Genomic DNA, 23,756 nt, shown 5'->3' with positions numbered 1-23,756 from the left:
AGTATCACCAATGACTGTTACAAACATGGTGTCACATGAAACAGATTTTCAGGTGCATCATATAGCTTGAACATAGTACATCAGTTTCTTAGACTCTCGGAGTCGGGTGGACCACACACTTCAGAAACTTTAACTCACAGATACTGAAGACAACATTAAAATACAAATAAGAGCAATGGCATCAAGATGGAGACAAAGACTATTTTTATTTCCATACTTAAGGAAGTCTCCAGTCAACCATCATATCATCTCATTTCCTGTCTTAACATGATGCACTCCTTTCCAGGTGAAGTTTCAGAATCCGCAAACAATGCAAAATCCAGCATCCACATGGAAAAAGGATAGTTGCACTCTTCACTTGTGCTGGATCTGAAGTACCAATTGCCCCCCCCCCCCCCTCCTCACCCTTGCTGCCCCAAGTTTTTGGTGGTGATGACCGATGAAACATAGCCTGTCATTGTCAGCAGATACTCCTGAATCATTTTATGTTTATTGGTGGCCTCCCATGTCTCCCACAAACCATACTGATTGCTGCTCCTTTTTTCATGCACCTGAAAGGTACATAACATATACTTGCCCAGAAACTGATTTTCACTTACTTAAGCCGATTGTAGAAATTCAGGCTAAGTTCATCAGTAATATGTTGGATCAAACTTTTAATGTTAACTCTCTTATGTAGCTCTTTTCCAGGCTACCATACTCCATATGATTTACTGTGAGAAGGCTGTATATTCCTTCAGGCAATGGTATGATTGCAGTCATAATCAACTGCATTAAATAATCCACAAAAATAATCATACATAATACTGACAATGTAAATCCAACACAAATATAATATTTTTCGTAGGTACCTCAATGAACACCTCAACTTTTCAAGGTAATTATATACGATTTTTGCACAGCCAAATGGTCACCAATAATGACAGCCAAGTACAACTGAGGAACTTAAACTATTTGTATCTTCTTATCTGACAGTATTATTAATCCCCAAGAATTTTTACAGTAAAAGCTGCAGAAGAATTATATAATCACACTTCAGTTACATTATGTAACAAAAAAAAAGCACAACAACTTACATTCTTTTTCTTCTTGGCTTCACTCTTCCTGTCTTGAACAGACCTGAGATTTTTTGAGCCTCCAGCTTTTCGGATAGCTTCCATCAAGTTAGCTCTGACATCAGTACCAGAGTCACCTTTGGGAGGTGGACGCTGGAAAAATATATTTCAAGTGCATTTCTATTGTCTCCTTTAACTACACTGCTGGCCATCCAAAATGCAGCACCAAGAACCACCCTAGATATCACTGCCAAATTGATTTGGGAGCTAACACATTGTACAAAGAGCACATGATTGAAAATACAGCCCCATGTGAAATCAGGAAGATGATGAAATCAGTATTGAGCATTGCTGCCATTGCTGGCTGTAACCACTGCTACAGGCCTCAGCACTGAATCGAAGAGGCTCTGGATGTGTTGTTGGGGTATAGTAGTCCGGTCTGCCTCCACATATTACCAAAGCTGATCCAGTGTAGCAATGGGTGGTGTATCGCAGACCAGTCGTTCCGCAATCGTCGACCAGACTAGGCGAGAGTCTGGGAGAACAGGGAGGCCAAGGCAACAGTGCAATCCAGTGGGTAAGGAAGAAGTCTTTAACACTGTGTGCCACATGTGATCACACATTATCCCGATGCAATGTGGCCGTCGGCAGCCTCCAAAGGTATGGGAGGACAATGGCTCCAACACTTCAGAGATGTAAGGCTGGCTGGTTAGCATACTGGCAACGCTAGGGTGGTGCGGGAGTGGAATCCAATAGCATAACACCAGGTGTAGAGCCAGTATGGCAATGCATAAGCCAGCAGTTCAACAGTCTCTCACCACGGTGTCTCCAGGCTAATCCAACCATTGTGGTGGTGCAGGCAGAATCAGATTTGTCAGTAAAAACAATGTCATTCCATTTGGTTGTCCATGTCTGTCATTCATAGTACCACTGCCGGTACAAATACCTATGGTGTTGGCTCAGTGGTAAATGCAGCAATGGACACAGTGGTAAATGCAGCAATGGACATCTTACGGACAGAACGCTCTGCTGCAAACAAAGTCAAATGGCATGCACATGTGCTGCTTGTTGCGCAATACACCAAATTTGTTGTGGTACAGTTCGTGATGTGGCAGAACAATCCATCACTGCCATGCACACAATGTGCCTGTAATCACAAGCAGTGGTGCAATGAGGTGAGTGCATTCAGTCCTGTCGGCCCCTCCTGCATCCTTCTTTCCACGAACAATACGAGACTGGAATAGAAGGGAGAACTGATAGACGTACTCAAGGTACCCTCCGCCACACACCGTCAGGTGGCTTGCGGAGTATGGGTGTAGATGTAGATGTAGATTAACCAATCTGCATCACAGTTGCTCGATTCCATCTGATGTGCGCACCGATTTCTCTAAAGGATAATCTGCAGGCCCTATAAGCAACTATTCTTCCTCAGTCAAACTCTGAAATGAGCTCAAAAGACACTTACTGTCTTCTACGAGGCATCCTGGAGCTGCTTCCAGTATGTCCACATGGTTCTCTCTTCCCCTTTTATTTAGTGTTTGCTGGTGTCGCTACTGGCACCCGTGATATGCGCCTCTGCTGAAATGCTAATCATGTGCATCTCTTATCACCCCAGATGCAGGCTGCAAATTTCACCTGATTTGGGTACTTCCTTCAGGATGTTACATTTTGGGTGGCCAACAGTGTATGTACAGTTTAGCACTGGAATACATGCTAACACAAAATCAAAAGCAACAAAGCTACAAGAATGTAAATAAGACCTTAACAGATAAATTCAAATGGAAAAAGTAGGTACAGAAATAAACATTGACTACACAAATGCCAGCAAAATGAAAAGTATAGTGTAACACACTAACTTAGTGAAAGTTTGACAAAGAATTTGGTAAGTAATTATTGTATTACACTTTAACTTGCTATAACGCTGCTTTATAAATTTTATAAAGTAATGTTACTTCCTTACTTTATAAACCACCATTACTATGGAACTCGTGGGCAATTTCACTACTGACAGAGATACAAAAGTGGATGGCAGGTGTAAAAAGATCGACAAACCCTCGTTTAATGTGTTAACAATTATATAACGTGTTAAGCTTCTCCCGTACTTGCAGTTTTGAGGTACATGTTGGAGTCTGCATCTTGTTACTGCACCCATAGCAAAATGGTATTCCAATTCAGCACCTTCTAATTATATAGAAAACATTGTTTGAAAGTACACCATTAGTGGACAATTGAGCTGTTTCAATGAAGTCTCAACTTTTAGTTTATTTATAATTGTTTTATGTTTTGTGAGGGGCTAATTATGTGGTGATCTACCGTTTTAAATGGAGCTGCATGTGTAAATACACATTTACCAATGCAAAGCTTTGAACACTGAACTGTTTATTATTTCACATGCATGAGTGTGTGGTGTGTTTTGTGCATCTGAGTGGTGGTGGTGGTGTGCTTATAACATGTCCAAGTTGATATATATTTGTAAATGCTCATATAACCTGTAAAACTTTTAGATGCTAATTAAAGCATGTTAACACTGTATGACATATCCACAAATTATTAACACAGTAGCATTGAGTTGTAGGAATGTGTGAAGTTCACAGCTTGGAAAGTTACCGCATTGCACTAAAGGATCTTATGAAATTTCCACAAATATTATCATAAAACTAAAGGTACTGGAATGTGATGCCATTGCAGAATAGGCTACAGCATCTTACTGGAAACCGGAAGGACTAAATAACTGTAAGAACTGAATAAGCTTGACAAGTCAAATTACAATATAAAAGCACAAAAAGGTAGCAGAATGAAAGCATATTCCACTCCACTGTGGCAGGGTGCTACAGCAACCAGTTTTGAATTAGTCCAGAATAAAAATTGTCTTGGTTGCAATGAGACATTTCACCCAATTGGGGCATTATCAGACTGTGTAAAAGTAGTTGGATATGTAACCCATCTGTCACAAAACTAAAAAAATGGAAAATGGATGCAATAGTAACTGGGTATGTAATCTACCCATCATAAAAGTATATAAAATGCAAGGTGGACCTTGAGCACACCAGCTGACTCCCATAGCAGTACAAAGTAGGGCCACACTTACAAACTGAACGCAGTACAAGTCGCACACAGCACAATGTTCATTTGACGTGCACGCCAAACAGACATTGTGCTGTTTATGACTCTTAACGCATTCATTTTGTAAGTGTGGCCCAGATACATAGCTGCTTACTGCATTTCGTTAGTGTAGTTACGTAGAGAAATAAATTTTTGATGACAAAGATGATGTGACTTACCAAATGAAAGTGCTGGCAGGTCGACAGACACACAAACAAACGCAAACACACACACAAAATTCAAGCTTCCCACATCCTTTCGTCTTTCCCTCTCCTTCCCTCTTTCCTGATGAGGCAACAGTTTGTTGCGAAAGCTTGAATTTTGTGTGTGTGTTTGTGTTTGTTTGTGTGTCTGTCGACCTGCCAGCACTTTCATTTGGTAAGTCACATCATCTTTGTTTTTAGACATATTTTTCCTACGTGGAATGTTTCCCTCTAAAACCAATATATAAGGTCAAAGACTAAGGTCATGAGCGTGAATGTGGAAATTCATATAAACTCACTATGTTGCATATTACTGTCAAGTTCTACTCACTAGTTTTCCAGTTATACAAGTTTCATTGCCGTATTATGGATCAGAACCAGAACTATAGTCATTTGTGTTGAAAGACACGTATGTAAATTTTACACAATTCCTACACTTTGCAGGCCTGTAACTTTCTTCATAAATTTCATACAGCTCTGAAAATTGGTAATTTTGTATCTCTTATCTGGATCACTGAATTTGAAAGAAATCTAAGTGGCTCAGGTTGAGTGCTGTACTTAACTGACATTGGATCCTGTCTAGGAATTCCTGAAGAGAAATGGAATGTGTCAAGATTGATTACAGGTTTCCTGCTTTATGTACTGAAGCAAAGTATCTCTCTGACAGTTTACAGTCACAACAACAGTGTTCCAGTCAACCTGGGTAAGTAATCAGTTTATATTTGTGCAAATCTATGGATATATTTGTGCAAATCTATGGAAAATGAGTCTTTGGATATTGGAGATACTTCATCCCTTTTACGTGTGATCATACATTATATTACATAAGTATTTTAGTGACTACGAATTTGATAACAGGAAAATTTTTGTGTTTTATGAAAGCCAATAGTAAAGGGTTGGATATTATAAATCTCTACAAACATCTTAAAATAGACATACTGAAGATTTAAAAAGAACAGTTCTTAAACTTGGTCGAACAATGTTCTTCTCACATAATTCACCAGAATATTAATGGTCAGAAGCAGTCAGAGGTTGAGAGTTGGCAGAAAAAGGTAGTGAAAAACTTTTATGGCCCAATAAAGTCACAAGCTACAAGTAACTGGAAATTATCAATGTAAGACGACAATGAACACTAGATGCAGAATTCTACAGAGACTTTCGACAGAGGTACCAGCAGTGTTTTAGGCAGTCTAAAATCATTCATTTTGTTTCTTGTCAAATGAGATGATGATGGATAAATTTATCATTATAAAGGCCAATTAGTTGTACAGTCCTGCAGTCAACAAGGGGGAATTAGCTATCATGAAACGTTCATCAGTCACTCACTCTACATTAGATAATATAAAGTGTCGAGTGTTGTAGCTAATGAATGTTTGAAGTTGGTACAATCTGAAATAGTCAGAATTTTTAAATGGTCTGCTGAAGGAAGAAATGTATATGGGATTTCAAGGTGGTATCAGTAAGGTAAGAAAACTCTTCAAAAGTCTTTATGGCTTTAAACAGTCTCCAAGCTGTTGGAATGATCGGTTCCAGTTGACTGTGATAGAGGTTGTTGATGATGAAACTTTATGTAACCAAGAGACCATCAACAACAGTTTTAAGTATACTGCAAATGGAATGCAAGATTACAGCAGAAGTTTATGGATATATTTTTGTTTAAAATACATTGACCGAACATGATGATGATGGTTAAGGTTTCATCCATCAGTAGTCTTAAGCAGAAGGTATATTCCACTGATCTAATGTAGAAGCAGCAGATTCTATCTCAACACTAATTGAGAAATACGTTAATACATGAATTAACAGATGCAGCATTTCAAGTTTGTTATCAAGAAGCAGTGGGATGGTCAATGTAATTGGCACTAATGACATATACTGGCATATACTTTGCTATAGACTATATGCCAAAATTTCTGAGGGGGGAAAAGAATCACAAAATATAAGCACTGTCTACTGGTTAAATAGCCCTTAAAATACATCCCGTGCCAATAGTCACTTGGAATAAGGTTCAGAGCAGCTGATCTGTCAGATTAGATGCTTACATCCTCAATGAGCAATGCAAGGCTTTGATCACCGATACATCCATTCTTTGGTTGTAGGACGTGTTTGTAGGCTTTGTGTATTACTATTAAAAATACGTCACTATAACTAGTAATACTTTCAGATGCTAATAATGCGTATAACTGCTACATGAATCATTAACATTGTTAATACTGAGCACTTCCTTTTGATGGATCCCACACACAAGATCCTCCTGAACCAGAAAACACAATACAGTACTGCCTATGTTGGAAGTGAGATGCACCATTTCTACTTTTTCAGACCATGATGCACAAATTTTAACATAAAAAGGCTTTTGTGCTCAAACAAATGTCACATATAACTACGAACTATGTAGGAAAGTTATTTCAATGGCAATAGAGTGTTTTTTAAAACTCATCAGAGAACAAGAGTGGTAGGATGTTTATAGTGCAGATAACATAGAAGACAAATATAATTCTTTCCTTAACACATTTCTCATGCTCTTTGAGAGTTGCTTTCCATTAGAATGTTCCAAATGGGGTACCAGCAGTAAAAGGCAGCCTGGGTGGCTGACTAGTGGGATAAGGATATCACGTAGAACAAAGCAGGAATTATATCAAAATGTTAGAAGGGGTCACAATCAAGCTGCAGTTGCCCATTACAAACAGTATTGTAAGGTGCTTAAAAATGTTATTAGGAAGGCAAAGAGTATGTGGTGCAAAAATAGAATAGCTAATTCACAGGATAAAATTAAAACCATATGGTCAGTTGTGAAGGAAGTGTCTGGTCAGCAGCACAAGGCTGACGATATAAAGTCAGTTCGTAGTAAAAATATTTCTGTTACAGATAAATCAGATATGTGTACAGTATTTAACAACCATTTTCTGAGCATTGATGGTGAATTAAATAAAAATTTAGTTCCTGCAAGGAATCATATAACTCTCTTGGAAAATGCCTTGATGTCTGAAATATTTCTCTATGATATAGACAAGGGGGAGATTGAGTCAATAATTAAATCACTGAAGACTAAGGACTCTCAGGGATATGATGGAGTGTATAGCAGAATATTAAAGTACTGTGCTGCACATGTTAGTCCAGTACTTAGCCATATTTGTAATTTTTCCTTTAGGAACTGTCAGTTTCCTGAATGGTTAAAGTACTCAGTAGTAAAGCCACTTTATAAAAAGGGAGAAAGGGATAATGTAGACAATTTTAGACCTATTTCTATGCCATCAGTGTTTGCTAAAGTTATTGAAAAGGCTGCACATGTAAGGATAACTTATCATTCTATATCACATAATTTGCTACCAAATGCACAGATCGGCTAAAGAAATGGTTTAACAACTGAAAATGCTATATTCTCGTTTCTCTGTGAGGTACTGGATGGGTTAAACAAAAGGTTTCAAACACTAGGCATTTTTTTTTTTTTTTAACTATGGCGTTTGATTGTGTTGATCACAAAATATTGCTCCAGAAGTTGGACCATTACAGAATACGGGAGTAGCTCACAACTTACTTTAACAACAGACAGCAAAAGGTCATTCTTCACAGTGTTGAGAATGGCTGTGATATGGGGTCTGAGTGGGGTACAGTCAAATGGGGGGTGCCCCAGGCATCAGTATTGGGGCCACTCCTGTTCCTTATTTATACAAAAGATATGCCCTCTAGTATCATGGGTAACTCTAAAATATTTCTGTTTCCTGATGACACTAGCTTGGTAGTAAGGGATGTTGTGTGCAATATTGGCTCGATTTCAAACAGTGCAGTTCATGACAAGTTCATGGCTCGTAGAAAATAAACTAACGCTGAATCACAGTAAGACTCTGCTTTTACAGTTTTCAACACACAATTCAACAAAACCCGACATTTTAATTTCACAGAATGCCCATCTGATTAGTGAAACTGAACCGTCATGGAAAGCCCACATTCAGGATCTTGTCCAAAGACTTAATGCTGCCATTTTTACTATTCGAACGGTATCTGCAGTAAGCGATCATTCAACGCAAAAATTAGTCTACTTTGCTTATTTTCATTTGCTTATGTTGTGTGGTATTATAATTTGGGGTAACTCCTCCCATTCTGAGAGGATATTTTTGGCTCAGAAGCAGGCGGGTCAGGCAATACGTGGTGCAAGTTCACAAACCTCTTGTCGACCCCTGTTTACTAGTCTGGGGTATTTTGACATTGGCCTCTCAATATATATATCCTTTATGGTTGTTTCTTGTTAACAATATCAGCTTATTCCCAAGAATAAGCAGCTTTCACTCAGTTAATACTTGGCAGAAATCCAACCTGCATTTGGATCGGACTTCCTTAACTCTTGAGCAGAAAGGTGTGCAGTATACTGGTGCATTCATTTTCAATAATCTACCACAAGAATTCAAAAATCTTAGCAGTAATCCACGCGGTTTCAAATTGAAACTGACAAGTTTCCTCGTGGGTCATTCCTATTCTGTTGAGGAGTTCCTTGAAAAATTGAGCTGATTCTTCTGTTGTATTGTTGACTGCATTTACTGAAACTTACGGCTTGACTTTTTTTTGGGTTCATAAAGATTTTATTTTTATCTGTTATTACTTTTACACTATGTGATCAAAAGTATCCAGACACCTGGCTGAAAATGACACATTGTGGCGTCCCCCATTGATAATGCTGGAATTCAATATGGCATTGGCCCACCCTTAGCCTTGATGACAGCTTCCACTCTCGCAGGCATAAATTCAATCAGGTGCTGGAAGGTTTCTTGGGGAATGGCAGCCCATTCTTCACGGAGTGCTGCACTGAGGAGAGGTATTGATGTCAGTCGGTGAGGCCTTGCATGAAGTTGGAGTTCCAAAACATCCCAAAGGTGTTCTATATGAGTCAGGTCAGGACTATGTGCAGGGCAGTTCATCACAGGGATGTTACTGTCGTGTAAACACTCCACCACAGACTGTGCATTATGATCAGGTGCTCGATCGTGTTGAAAGATGCAGTCACCATCCCCAAATTGCTCTTCAACAGTGGGAAGCAAGAAGGTGCTTAAAACATCAGTGTGGGCCTGTACTGTGATAGTGCCATGCAAAACAACAATGAAAAACACGACCACACCACAACACCACGGCCTCTGAATTTTACTGTTGGCACTACACATGCTGGCAGATGATGTTCACCGGGCATTCGCTGTACCCACACCATGCTGTCAGATCACCACATTGTGTTCTGTGATTTCTCACTTCACACAACGTTTTTCCACTGCTCAGTCGTGCAATGTTTACGCTCCTTACTACAAGTGAGGCATCATCTGGCATTTACCACCATGATGTGTGGCTTATGAGCAGCCGGTATACCATGAAATCCAAGTTTTCTCACCTCACGCATAACTGTCATAGTACTTGCAGTGGATCCTGATGCACTTTGGAATTCCTGTGTGATGGCCTGGATAGATGTCTCCCTATTACACATTATGACCCACTTCAACTGTCGGCGGTCTCTGTCAGTCAACAGATGAGGTTGGCTGTACATGTCCCTTCATGTTTCCACTTCACTTTCATATCAGAAACAGTGGACCTAGGGATGTTTAGGAGTGTGGAAATCTCGCATACAGATGTATGTCACAAGTGACACCCAATTACCTGACCACGTTCAAAGTCCGTGAGTTCCGCCGAGGGCCCCATTCTGCTCTCTCACGGTGTCTAATGACTACTGAGGTCGCTGATATGGAGTACCTGGCAGTAGGTGGCAGTAAAATGCACCTAATATGAAAAACTTATGTTTTTGGGGGTGTCTGGATACTTTTGATCACATAGTGTATGTTGAAATTTCATGTACGCACATGTTTAACGACCTTGGAGATTTATTCCTCAATTTGGTCCTACGGAACTTGACGTGTAAATATGTAAATAAATAAATAAACTATTAGTATTGCATAATCATTTGTCTGGTACATCAGCCAGACTGGATGTAGAAGGGAGGAAGGAAGGGTTTGACGTGCCATTGATAATGAGGTCATTAGGGATGAAACAGGCTTGAATTGAGTTGTGTCTACACACACACACACACACACACACACACACACACACACACACACACACACACATTCTGAGTACAATACTGTACCAGTTACAATACCCTACAAGTACAAGTTTAAATCTACATACCTCCTGAACAGAGTCAACAGTCGTAGGAATGGTGGTGTTGTGTTCACCTGGAAGTAATGCAGGTGGAGGTGGAGGGGGTGGTGGTGGAGGAGGTGGGGGTGGAGGTGGAGGCGGTGGAGGAGAAGCAGTAGCTGGAGGCTGAGTGGCTGGTGAGGATGAAAATAGGGGAGGCCCTGCTGGCGCAACTTCAGGCACTGCCATAACTGCCGAAGGTACTGCTGGCAGCTCCGGGAGAGACATTGACGAAACAGGTGTTTCTGACAGCAGACCAGGCAGATCTGGCATGGCTGGGGTTGTAGTAACTGATGGTGCGATCGTAGGCTCTGAATCCGTACTGTAGCGGAGGTCATCGGCAACTCCTAACACACAAATGTCGTATATAGTGGAGAGTGATAAACAATTTTCTGCTTATTATAAAAGCTGTATGAGTAAGGTACACTTGGAGATGGCCACCGCTCCTCCTCATTTTCCCAACAGCTAAGTGATAACTACAAATTTTGTGAAGTGAACCTCAAAGCATTTTTTAAACCACACATCTGTTCATAATGAGAAATGCTACACCAACATCTGTTGCTCTTCTGGCTCTACAGATTTTATTATTTTGATTTGTTCCTCTAATGTGGGTTATGTAAAACACAAAATTTCAGTTTCAAGAAAATTACTGCACGTTATTCGTAGTAAATTAGCGTTACTGCAAAATCAATGTCAGGAATTTAGGCAGTACATATGTACATCTATATTCTTCAAATCATTGTAAATTGGATGGCATAATATTTTTGTTTCATAATTATACATTCTTCCCATTTCGTTAATGGATGTATCATGAGAAAAACTGCTTTTGTTCCACTATACAAGATTATTTAAATTCCTCACTGACAACTGTTTCGTGGAATGTTCTACAGAGATTTTTTTACAATACTTCTTTTTCTGTCTTCGAGTACCTCTTATGACAGTAGATAAGTTTAGTAGGCATCAATTTCTCTATTCATTAACTTTGAAATTTTATGATGGGAAAACAAGATCAACTGTATCTACGTGTAAGAAACAGGATACGCTCAGACTGAATATCAATGGGATAGGAAACAGGTAGAAGCCTGCACAGATAATAGAGTTATCTGCATCCACAAGTACCTTATACCTATTTGCATCTACAAATCTTTTATCCTTGTCTGTAAACCATTTTGACCTGTTCAGAATGCCACTGCTCTGATGGTAGGATTGCCCCTGGTCTAAATTTCAATCTGCTGATGTCGAGCCTAATAATTTGCACTCCACTGACTGAGAACATAGAGCCTAATCGTGATCACAATTTAATACAACATATTTTATCATATTTATATTCATGATACATTGCAGAAATGATAAGTCTTTGGGGTAATTAATGACAAATTGTGTGAAATATTCTGCGAAACATTTCCACAACACTGAAAAGAAAAATGAAGTCACGTCATTGTTGTCATTGCATATTGTTTAACGCTAGTCAATGGTTCATTTAACAAATGTACATTAATTCACCAAATCTTTAAACAAAAATTTAAACATCCTAAACCTATCAATATGCTAAGCACTGTGTTGTATACTTGTAATTATATTTAAGAGGAATGTTGTTAGATTCACTGATTTTATACTACACATTATTTGTAACGTATGTTAGAGACGAACAGGAGTCAGGTCATGAATCAAAGACAATGTATGTAAACCATACACTTCATTTCTGTCTTGGATCCTTTAAACTGAACCTCATGGTAAAATACTTAAATGAAAAAGAAATTAACCTGGTAAGTCAGGAAGATCAAGTGGAACATCTATTTGTGGGACCTCTCCAAGATCTGGTGAATAGAAGTAGTTCTCTCCTGTATCATGCTCTAGCTGCTCCCGCTGAGATATTGACAGTGGAGCAGCTTCCATATGGTGTTCGTCTTCATCCAAAATTTGCCGAGACTTTGTTAGAGCACCAAGAGGATCCAGCATGACATAACGCTTGTACCTGAAAAATACAACTAGTCTTCGTATTTTTCCTTTGATTTTCTTTGTTTCCACATTGGCTTTAATGGCAAAAGCAAAACAAGAGAAAGAATCAAATGATGTAAACAGATTTCAACTTATTTAAATCAATTGCTTGCTGCACCATCAACAGAACAGGCTCTGCTAACGGTATTCCCACATCGCTGGCAGGGGGTTCTACACAACGCTGGTGACTACTTTGGAGGACAATAACAGGTGCAAACATTTAACTCTTTTGTATCGGTTGTGAATAAATAGCTGCCACTATTTAAGTCCCAAACCTCATAGATGTCTTAATGCCGTAGTAGGCATCATTGGCTCTTCCAGTCTAGTAAGCTGCATAACGTTCTCTATGCTTTCATAAATCTGTCACTGATCAGTTCTAGCCCGTGTTTTATTGCTTACTTCTTTGTAGTCGGTGTTTGTCTCCCGTACGAGCTGACTCAGTCTCATACTGTTTCTGTTGCAGATTCTTGTTCTGCATTGGAGAATCTTCTTTTATTTCTGTAGGCAATGCAGTGTATTCCTCAGGATGTGTGCTGTTGCATTCTAAGTACAACTGCCCAATTTGTGTCACAAATTCCTAACTGCATGGTATTATATGTCACTCATACATCTGCCTCTGATCTTGCTTCTCTGTTACACCTCAGAGTTCCGAGTTTTCACCAGAAACTTCTTTCCTGCTTTTTTGTAGGCACATGATGCTCTGCTTTTGTCTGTGTTGCATGCTCCATGATACTTAATGCTTACTTTATGCCAGAAATTTCTTGCTTTTTCAGTGTGCCCCCTCCTTGATGGTGATTTATGTTTCTTACATAGACAGCACTTGATGGTGTCATTAGAGTCCTCATTGCTTTCTAGTGTTATGAAATGTCTACCCATAACCTGTTTTTAAAATCTGACTTGTTAGGAGGGTTTGATACAAGTGACATCCATCTGTGTTCCTTGTGCATTCTTTACACCTATGTTTACATGGCTCACACACTGCCGCTTGTCTGATTTTATTGTAATCTTTTCTGATATAGCCTTCTTCCCCACAATGTCCACAGATTATTACTTGTTTATCACAATATTTTGCCAAATAACCAAGGTCTTGGCAGTGAACGCACCACCTCGCTACTAGATAGTCTTTCACTGAAACTGAACAAAACCCAAGATATACTTTTTGTTGCTTCATGGGGGCTGTTCTAACCTGAGGGCTCACTTCAAAAACTTGATGGACCACTTTTCTTCACCTTGGTCCTGTCATGAATCATACCATACAGCCTACAGCCGCTTTCGAAGCTTTCGTTAGTCAGTTCATCTTCAAGGTTTTGCATGTATATTGTGTCTCTTAGTGTCTACATCTGTCTCCTCTGGGATGTCACACAGTACTATTAAAGGTCTCCTTTTCTTAGGCTGTTCACAAATCAGTGTCTCTTGAACCTTTGTGTTCTTCATTATCTTTTCTGTGTCACTTCGTGTAGCAGTTTCCATCACGACTATAATATTGGTTTGCTTGATCTTCCTTATACAAATTTTCTCTTTGGTGGAGTTTATTAAGGTCATTACTTTTGTTGCATTGTTTGCATTGCCACAATTTTAGCTCCAGGAGCTGTTTTGGTTACGCCTCTACGAGGTGGCATTGTTAGCACCGCAACTGCTTATGTTTTCAACCGTTTTTGTGAATTTTTTCTATAACTGTCTTTACTTTTTGTAGTTGTTCCAAGCTGCCAATTAATAAAACCTGCTCTACTGCCCAATGCGACATTTTATCCCGTAATTCCACTTTCCATTCACTTGCACTTGCCTGTGTCATCTTTTGTCCAGAAAATTCATTTTCAATAAATGTCATCAGTTCTTCATACCACTGTTGTAAATTTACTGCTTCCCTAATTGTTGCAGTTTTCCCTTCAGCAATATCATTTAAATTAGCTGTGTGAATCAGAACCATTCCTTTCCAGGTAGCCATCCTGACTACATCTGTTAGCCCATTTGATGTCAAACACTCTGCAATGCATGGCTTCTCCACATTAATCTGCACCACTGACTTATGTTGCTTTCCATTGAGTCACCATAAGCAGCACTGTACAGAGGGTGTCAGGTGTGGCTCACCTCATATCGGTCATGGCTGATCGGGATGGCAGAGCAGCTAGCAGCAGCAGTGGGCACCTGACACAGCACTGTGGTCTGTGTGCCTTTCCTCAGCTGATGCAGGGCAAACGCCAATGCGAATTCTTCAAGCTGGCGGCAACCGATCCCACTTACAACTTTTAAGTCACTCGCCTTGCCTTCTTTCCACTTAATGTCTCTTCAAGAAAATGCACACTTGAATAATTGACATTTCACAAAAGTGGCACATGCAACACGAAAAAAAACCACATAAATGTGGAGCTAACAACATACAGCCGATCCTGTGGCCATCTTGCCACTGTCAAGTTAATTGTTGGAATTTTTACTGGCCACCCAGTTCCACCATGACAGTTTTAGAGTCATTCAAAGAAAGTTTATGCTCGGTCTAGTTGTTTTTTGACCATTTTGAATGATCAAAAAACAACTAGAAGAGCACAAGGGCAATTGCAAAAGAGGAGAGATTTACTGATCAGCTCTTACAGAACATGCTTTGCAGCCAACAGACCAGAAGAGACAGGTGCTTCCGGTTCTGTTACCTGTACAGTCACTTTTAAGTGCTACAAGTGTCTTTTGCGCTCTCCAACAGAGTGGATGTGTGGATGGGATCATTTTTATGCAAGATGGCACACCTCTGTACATTGCAAATACAGTTAAGAAGCTGCTGAAGTGCCATTTCGGAAATGCTAGAATTATCAGCTGCCATTTCCCTACAGCCTGGCCGTCTCTATCACCTGATCTTAATCTGTGTGACTTCTGGCCGTGAAGCTATCTGAAAGATTTTGTGTTCAGTGTTATAATTGCAAACTTAGCTGCATTGAAGGCACACACTGCACAGCACATTCTGAACGTGACCCTGGAAACAATTCAATCACTTATGGAACATGCTGTTTCTTGATTTCAACTTGTTGCAGAAAATGGTGGACAGCATATTGAACATGTTTTGCACCAGTCACACATACATTAATAATTCAATTTGATTTTGATTGATGCTTTTTATGCTGTTTTTGGCCTCAGGACAATTAAAAACCGATTTTTCCCATCCGATGTGATATGACCTTGCCGTGGTGGACCAGCTTATGTAAAGACAGTATCACACATTTACTCTGTGTAATACAATTTGTTTAGTGTCAAACGTACACCTTAGGTATTGTTGCATGATGCATTCGTCATTTGTGGTCGACTAAACCTTGTCAAGGACCTGTTATGATGTTCCCATAAAAATGGTATTCAGTTTCTCATATAATTTCTGGTAATGCGATGAAACTACTGTTTTTTTTCCCTGGTGTTCTACACTTACATTGACCCATGGATGGACTATCCTATATGATGGTCACTCCCAGAAATATGTCTAGGTACTTGATATTATTCAATGTTTCCCTCTTAGATATTTACATCATATTACCTACTCTCTTATAAGAAGATGGAGTTTAGATGTTGTACATATTAGAACAGTAATGTAATTATAAAGTCGTTAGTATATTTGTGAATGGATGGCTTTCATATTCGAAAAATATTTGGAAACTTTTTCGTACTGGTGATTTAACCAGACATTCCCTGTTTACCATTTAATGAACTATACATCTTATTTCTATGACACTTCAATTATGATGTAACACTCCTCAAACATACACATACACTATATGATCAAAAGTATCCAGACACCTCCAAAAACATACGTTTTTCACATTCGGTGCATTGTGCTGCCACCTACTGCCAGGTACTCCATATGAGCGACCTCAGTAGTCATTAGACATCGTGAGAGAGCAGAATTACATCTGTACATGAGATTTCCACACTCTAAACATCCCTAGGTCCACTGTTTCCAATGTGAAAGTGAAGTGGAAACGTGAAGGAACACATACACCACAAATGCGTACAGGCCGACCTCATGTGTTGACTGACAGATCGCCAACACTTGAAGAGGATTGTAATGTGTAATATGCAAACATCTATCCAGACCATCACACAGGAATTCCAAACAGCATCAGGATCCACTTCAAGTACTATACTATGACAGTTAGGCGGGAGGTGAGAAAATTTTGATTTCATGGTTGAGTGGCTGCCCATAAGCCACACATCACGCTGGTAAAGTCCAAATGATGCCTTGCTTGTAATAAGGAGCATAAACATTGGACGACTGAACAGTGAAAAAACGTTGTGTGGAGTGACAAATCACGGTACACAATGTGGCAATCCGATGGCAAGGTGTGGGTATGGCGAATCCCCAGTGAATGTCACCTGCCAGCATGTGTAGTGCCAACAGCAAAATTTGGAGTCGGTGGTGTTATGGTGTGGTCTTGTTTTCCATGGTGGGGGCTCGCACCCCTTGTTGTTTTGCATGGCACCATCCCAGCAAAGGCCTACATTGATGTTTTAAGCACCTTCTTGTTTCCCACTGTTGAAAAGCAATTTGGGGATGGCAACTGCGTCTTTCAACACGATCGAGCACCTGTTCATAATGCACGGCCTGTGGTGGAGTGGTTACACAACAATAACATCCCTGTAATAGACTGGCCTGCACAGAGTCCTGACCTGAATCCTACACAACACCTTTGGGATGTTTTGGAACTCCGACTTCGTGCCAGGCCTCACCGACTGACATTGATACCTCTCCTCAGTGCAGCACTCCGTGAAGAATGGGCAGCCATTCCCCAAGAAACCTTCCAGCACCTGACTGAACGATTGCCTGCGAGAGTGGAAGCTGTCATCAAGGCTAAGGGTGGGCCAACACCAAATGGAATTCCAGCATTACCGATGGACGGCGCCACGAACTTGTAAGTCATTTTCAGCCAGGTGGCCGGATACTTTTGATCACATAGTGTATCTGGAGTTTATGTGGTATGTGATTTTTTTTTTATATTTTTTATTGCTTGGCAACAATTCTACTCACATTATTTTCAAAGATTTCTCTGTTCATTGTTTTTAGACATTGCACCATACTCAATACAATGAAGTATTCCACATGTATATGAGGTAATTCCTAGGCTATTTATTAGTCTGACTTAAGTGATGTTACTTTGATATCCTGGTAACATGCATGTGCATTTGTGAATATATTGTACTAATAAAAAAAATGTTATATTATACATTAGCTATTTTCATAATGATCAATTGTAAATCATGTTTGTTTCTTGGATTGTAACATCTTCAATGGATACATTCTTTGGTATGGTGTCATACATTTACTGTGGATCTACGGGTATCCTTGATGCTTGGTCTCTGTACCTGAGTTGAATTAGTCACAGTAGTTCAATGGTAACTTTTGATGTGTATCATAATATCCCCTGGAGTATGGCATTCATCTGTAGCATGATATATGAAATGTAAAAGTTGTATTATTTTTTGCTTTGTAAGATGTTAGTACTTAACGAATATGGATTGTGTATTTTTTGTCAGTAACAAATATTGTTCATTTCTGTTTATTTCGTATAGTCCCTGGATGATGGGTGAAAAACCAAAACTGGTCAGAGTAAATGTGTAAAATTCAGTAAAGCAAAGTTAACATGCATGTCATAAAATAGGTAGCAAGAGACCCGAGTTCGAATCCCAGTCTTTGTACAAATTTCATTTGTCACTTCATCTGCACATGCACAGGATACAAGATGACTTAGACAAAATTTCTAGTATGTGTGATGAATGGTAGCTGGCTCTAAATGTAGAAAAATTTAAGTTAATGCAGATAAGTAGGAAAAACAATGTTACATGCATGTTCTCTGTTAAAGAACCATACAAGTGAGCTCAGATTAGCAACACAGCAGCTGTCTACAAGAGCTGCAAAATGCACTGCAGTTGACTGTGGACTTTTTGAACACCTTTTATGAGGAAACATACACAATTAAACAAAATATTAGAGCACAATGTTTCATTCACTATCACCTGCATTTGTCCCGTTCTGTACTGTTTTCACTAGTGTCATCAGAAACACTTAAGAGCAGGACATAAGTTCGTATGACCTTTTTTGTTCAGAATCACTACTACTACTACTACTACTACTACTACTACTACCATCATCCCTCAAAGCATGTACCTTCCTTCCAGTTCACCCTATAGAATACTGGTACAGCCATTTCTTGAGTACTGCTTATGTGTTTGGGATCCCAATCAGGTCGGATTAAAAGAAGACATTGACACAATTCAGAGGTAGGGTACTAGATTTGTACGAACGTACATTTCATGTAAGGACCACTAATATAAGATAAGAGGAATTAGGGCTCATACAGAGGCATATAGCTAATCTTTTTCCCTTGCTCTACTTCCAAGTGGAACTGGAAGAGAAAGACTAGTAGTGGTACAACGTACCCTCCACCAAGCACCGTACGGTGGCTTGTGAGTTATGTATGAATGTAGATGTCGATATAGATACAGATGTAGATTTGCATTCCATGAACATCTCTGCTCCAAATTTGGAGTGCTGTATAGCAAAGTACTTCCCAAATGTGTGTCCCTGACAGAACTTCTACAAGTTTTGCAGACCCCAAACATGCTCAATAGAAAGTTCACAAAAACAAGAATGCCATTAAGAAATAAGTTCACATGAAGCACTGTTTTTCAACAACCTGAAGGTTTCTTTGAGAGTGACATTTACAGGAGGTTCTCTGTGGACATAATAAACATGAGACAGAGCTGAGTAAAGCTTCAATTACTGAACTAGGCACAATGACAGCAGCAGATGATGCACAGTCCAGACAGTTTAAATCTCACAGGAAGATGGATACTGGACTGTGCACCATTCAACGAGAGACTTCATTCAGGGAGATTTATATATTCGGCTTTTACATGTCATCATATATTTCTTTGAAAATAACATCAGTATGACGTGAACCGAGTACATCAAAGTGAAAGTAAATGTGAGTTATGTGTAGTACCAGCTTACTTAGTAAGAATTTTTTTTTCTTTTACATACACGAAGCACTCCATCGCTAAACTGTAAAATAAGAGAACTGGATTGTCAGCACAATGTAGTCTATTATGATGCATGTCTCTCAGTATCACTTACGGGTTTTCAGAAGTGTTGAACAGGAGTAGGGAGCTAATAGAGTCCACATCACTAGGGAGACTCCCCAGTCCTTCTTCAGGGGCAATTTCCATATTTCTTCTTAACAGTTTACTGCTAACTTTTACATGAAAAAACTGCAATCTGTCCTGGAACAAAGATTTCAAACAGATTTATAACATTGAAATGCAAAGCAAAACTAGTAAAACCAGGCTGTCATCTCCCAGAAATGCCTGAAAATATTACAACCCCCACCACCACCACCACTACATGCTCTCTCTCTCTCTCTCTCTCTCTCTCTCTCTCTCTCTGTGTGTGTGTGTGTGTGTGTGTGTGTGAAGATTGCTGCTACCCTTCCAAATGAGCCCCAAGTTCACTGCTTGCTGAACAGTATCAAAGGCTTTTTAAAACTCAATAAACTTAGCATCACTATAAGCTCCACTATTTCCTGTCTCCTAAATCTTGTGAATGAACAAAGCAAGCTGCATTTCACACAATTGGTGCTTGCAGAATCCTTGTTAATTCCTACACAGGAGTTGTTTGGGCTCCAGGAAAGTCACAATATGCTGGCACAATATAATTCTGTAGGAAACTGACATCAGTGGGACAAGGCTATAGTTCTGTGCACAGGTCTTACTGATTGAAATGGCTGTAGCCTTCTCCAGTCATGTGGCACACTTCATTGACCCAGTCACCTGTGGTAATCTGAATTCTAGAAGAGGTACCATTTCCTTCATATATTCAATACAGAATCTAACGGACACCTCATCAGGTTCTCTGGCCTTTCCTGCACCATGCCATTTGAGCTGCTGCTCAATTCTGCAGTCCCTATTTCCATATCTGTTATTTTTGCACCTGTGTGATGGTCAAAGTTATGATATGTACTATGGTCTTCTTCAGTAAAGCAGGTTTGGAACACAGAATTTGTCATCTTCCATCTCAGTGCTATTATCATGAAAGAACCTGTAGACAGGTGATCTTTTTGTTCCGGTGACTGATTTATGTAGGAACAAACCTTTTTAAGGGTTTTTAACAACTCAGAAGGTGAGATATTACTTTCAAATTCACTGAATGCTTCCTGTATGGTTGTCTTTGCACTAGTTTTTGCTTTGTTCAGCCTTCTTCCCTTTTTTAATCTACTATACACCTATCTCTGTTTTTTTAGTAACTTCCTAATATTATTGCTGAAATGTGATGAGTTGTTGCCATCTATCACTGTCTTCTTGACATCAATTTATTCGACACATAGCCTAGAATATGTATGAACTTCTCCCAGAGATTCTCTACATTCTTTTTCTCCCACCTGAATGTTTGCTGTCGAGTGCACAGATCTGTTCCAATGCTTTTTCTACTATACTTGTTAATCAGAATTATCCTTATGCCTTAAACTTTTTGTTTAATAGTAGCGACTGATTGTGTTCTTGCTGATCCGCACATGGTTTGGCACTTTACTGCAGCTGATAAACAATGGGATTTCCCTAACCTGCTTTTTTTTTTTTTTATCTGCATTTCGCACATACTCTGCTACCTGACTAGCTGCTCACTGAGTGGATTGCATGCGTGACCTGTTAAGGGAGGACCGGTAGAAATCTGAACCCAAGGGGGAATCAAGTCGTCTTCTATATCTTACACTTATGGGCTTTGTTGTTAAAAACCAGTATGAAATGCCACTGTAGAATGTAATAAGATTTATTTGGATCTTCAAATCCCAGGAACTAAGGTAATCAGTGACAGCAATGGATATGGAGGTACATCACTATTAAATCTTATACTTTCTGGTAGTTCATCAAAGATCTTTTATACCCATGTGTGTTGATTCTTTAAATTTAGCAAATATTTAGAAGCCTACAGAGAAAATTTGAATCCCGTGTTGCATGAATCACAACAAATGTGAAAAAGATTTTCACTGCTACCTGCCAACATTTTAAGAACTAAAGGTACCATCACAAATATAAGTAGCCACAAAATTTGAATCTAGATATACATTTCTTTACTGAGGAACAGAGCAAGTGTAGGCTTTATTGTAGACAAAATTAAAAAAAAAAAAAATATTACAGGCAGACCAAACCTCTGATGGAATGGATAAACTTGCTCTAAAAATAAACAAAAGATATTACTGATGCAAATAAGTACAAGCATTAAATAACATATGAATTATACATCATGGTTTTTAAGATGTAGTGTAAAAATAGATGCAAAGTCTGTTTCTTCTAACAGACTCATCAGACAGGAAGTTGAAAATTTAGGTTATGAGAATTTATTTACTAATAGGGTGGTATACAAGAATGAATAAAGCTCAGCATCTTAGAAAATGAATCTTGTATTGACATCCTGTGGAGTAGCAGTTAGCACCTTGACTGGCATGCTGCTGGTCACCAGTTCAAAACTTTCCACCAGCGAATATTTGTTATTTCATTGTGTCATTTCTGGGAGGGCCTTGAAACTTCTTACATTTGCATATTCTGAAATATTCTATGTTTGTAGAAAATCAGCACTTTCCACACAGGAATTCAGTTCTATTCTGACTGTATGTTAGTATCAATAATAAACTTGCTTTCAGTGCTAAGTTCAAAATGGTTCAAATGGCTCTGAGCACTATGGGACTCAACTGCTGAGGTCATTAGTCCCCTAGAACTTAGAACTAGTTAAACCTAACTAACCTAAGGACATCACAAACATCCATGCCCGAGGCAGGATTCGAACCTGCGACCGTAGCGGTCTTGCGGTTCCAGACTGCAGCGCCTTTAACCGCACGGTCAGTGCTAAGTGTTGTAGTTCACTGATGACCATGTTTTTTGATTTGGACTAAACTGTGGTTACAACATGACATTATTTGATAGAGATGCCAGATACTTCAAAACATCTACATCAGTATGGCTGTAATTAGCCAAAGTAAAAGCCATAGCCTACATTGACAAGAACGGGAATACAAGCACTTCATCATTCCAAGGGCCCATATATTCAGAGACCAATGGATTGCTGTAAGTCAGCTGCATAGCAGGCATCCATCAGTATTTCCCAGGGAGAGAGAGAGGGGTCAAAACCTGCCAAATGACAAAGGATTTGACTGAGTCCTCAATCACCAAAGGTGTGATGACATGACGTATTTGGTAATATGTGCTTTTACTTGGACAGCACGGCCCAGCAGTGGTTCAGGAACAATGAAAAGAAGCTAAACAGTTGGGAGAAATTCCAAGCCGAATGAAAGGAAAAAATCTGGTGAGACTCCACAGTAAGTCAGCTAGAAAAATTGAAGAACAGGGCCAAGTGTCACAGTGAAATGACACAGTTTTACAAACAGAATGCTCTGGCCCAATGCAACATAGTGGATTCAAATATGACAGAAGACGGCAAAATCTCATGTTGTTCCACATCATTGACATCTGTTCATTGTAGAATCCAACATTTACACATGTTTGGACTTTGCAAACCCCTGTAAAGTGCAGGGCAAACAGTACTTCCCACTGTACCACTTATTAGAGATTCTTGTTGCTTCATTCACATAAGGTTGGTTGGATGGTGCTATTCATATAAGGAGTGTGGAGAGAAAGATGGATTCAGTGCTTCTGCACATGCCGTGAGTAGTCTAATCTTGCCTTTTCAGTCAACACAGGATCAATAGGTGGGGGTGGAGGGTGGTTGTATATTCACAGACACACACTTAATGCTGGTTCTCGAAACTTTGTAAGTACGCATCGTGGGATACTTGGTGTTTTATCTTCAAGCATCTGCAAGTCAGGTTATTCAGTATTTGATTAACATCCCCCCCCCCCCCCCCCCCCATGGTTCAAACAAACCTGAGGCCATTTGCACTGCCTTTCTTTGTATTTCTTCATTATTCCATGTTAGTCTGATTTGGTATGAGTCTCACACACTTCAGCAATTTTCTATAAACTGTCAGAAAGGTGTTATGTGGGCAATTCCTTTATAGAGTAACTGCATTTTCCCAATATCCTATCAATTAACCGAAGTCTGACCACTACCTTTCCTACAAAGTCTGCCAAATATGTTGCCTACAAGTGTGCTTCTGTGAACATTCCATTTCATATCCCCATAAATTGTGACCCCCCAGGTATTTGAATGATATCACTCATAATTCATTGATTTGTTTCTGCATCTTATAAAGTG

At 39.4% G+C, this 23,756-nt stretch overlaps 1 protein-coding gene across 1 annotated transcript in view; it reads right to left on the bottom strand.

Moving 5' to 3' along the window:
- LOC126248251 (WASH complex subunit 1-like) overlaps window positions 1-23,756 on the bottom strand; it is an 85,065-nt gene that overhangs the window by 19,056 nt on the left and 42,253 nt on the right. The window contains exons 4-7 of the mRNA XM_049949101.1: window positions 19,632-19,777; window positions 12,295-12,506; window positions 10,520-10,878; window positions 1,077-1,208 (exon numbers count right to left, since the gene is read on the bottom strand). Of these exons, the coding sequence (XP_049805058.1) occupies window positions 1,077-1,208; window positions 10,520-10,878; window positions 12,295-12,506; window positions 19,632-19,777 (849 nt within the window). The remainder of the gene's footprint in view (window positions 1-1,076; window positions 1,209-10,519; window positions 10,879-12,294; window positions 12,507-19,631; window positions 19,778-23,756) is intronic.

Source organism: Schistocerca nitens, chromosome 3, assembly GCF_023898315.1.
Source record: "Schistocerca nitens isolate TAMUIC-IGC-003100 chromosome 3, iqSchNite1.1, whole genome shotgun sequence".
NCBI lineage: Eukaryota > Metazoa > Arthropoda > Insecta > Orthoptera > Acrididae > Schistocerca > Schistocerca nitens.
Note: the sequence above shows the minus strand (reverse complement) of the source record. Positions and strands in the feature narration are given on the sequence as shown.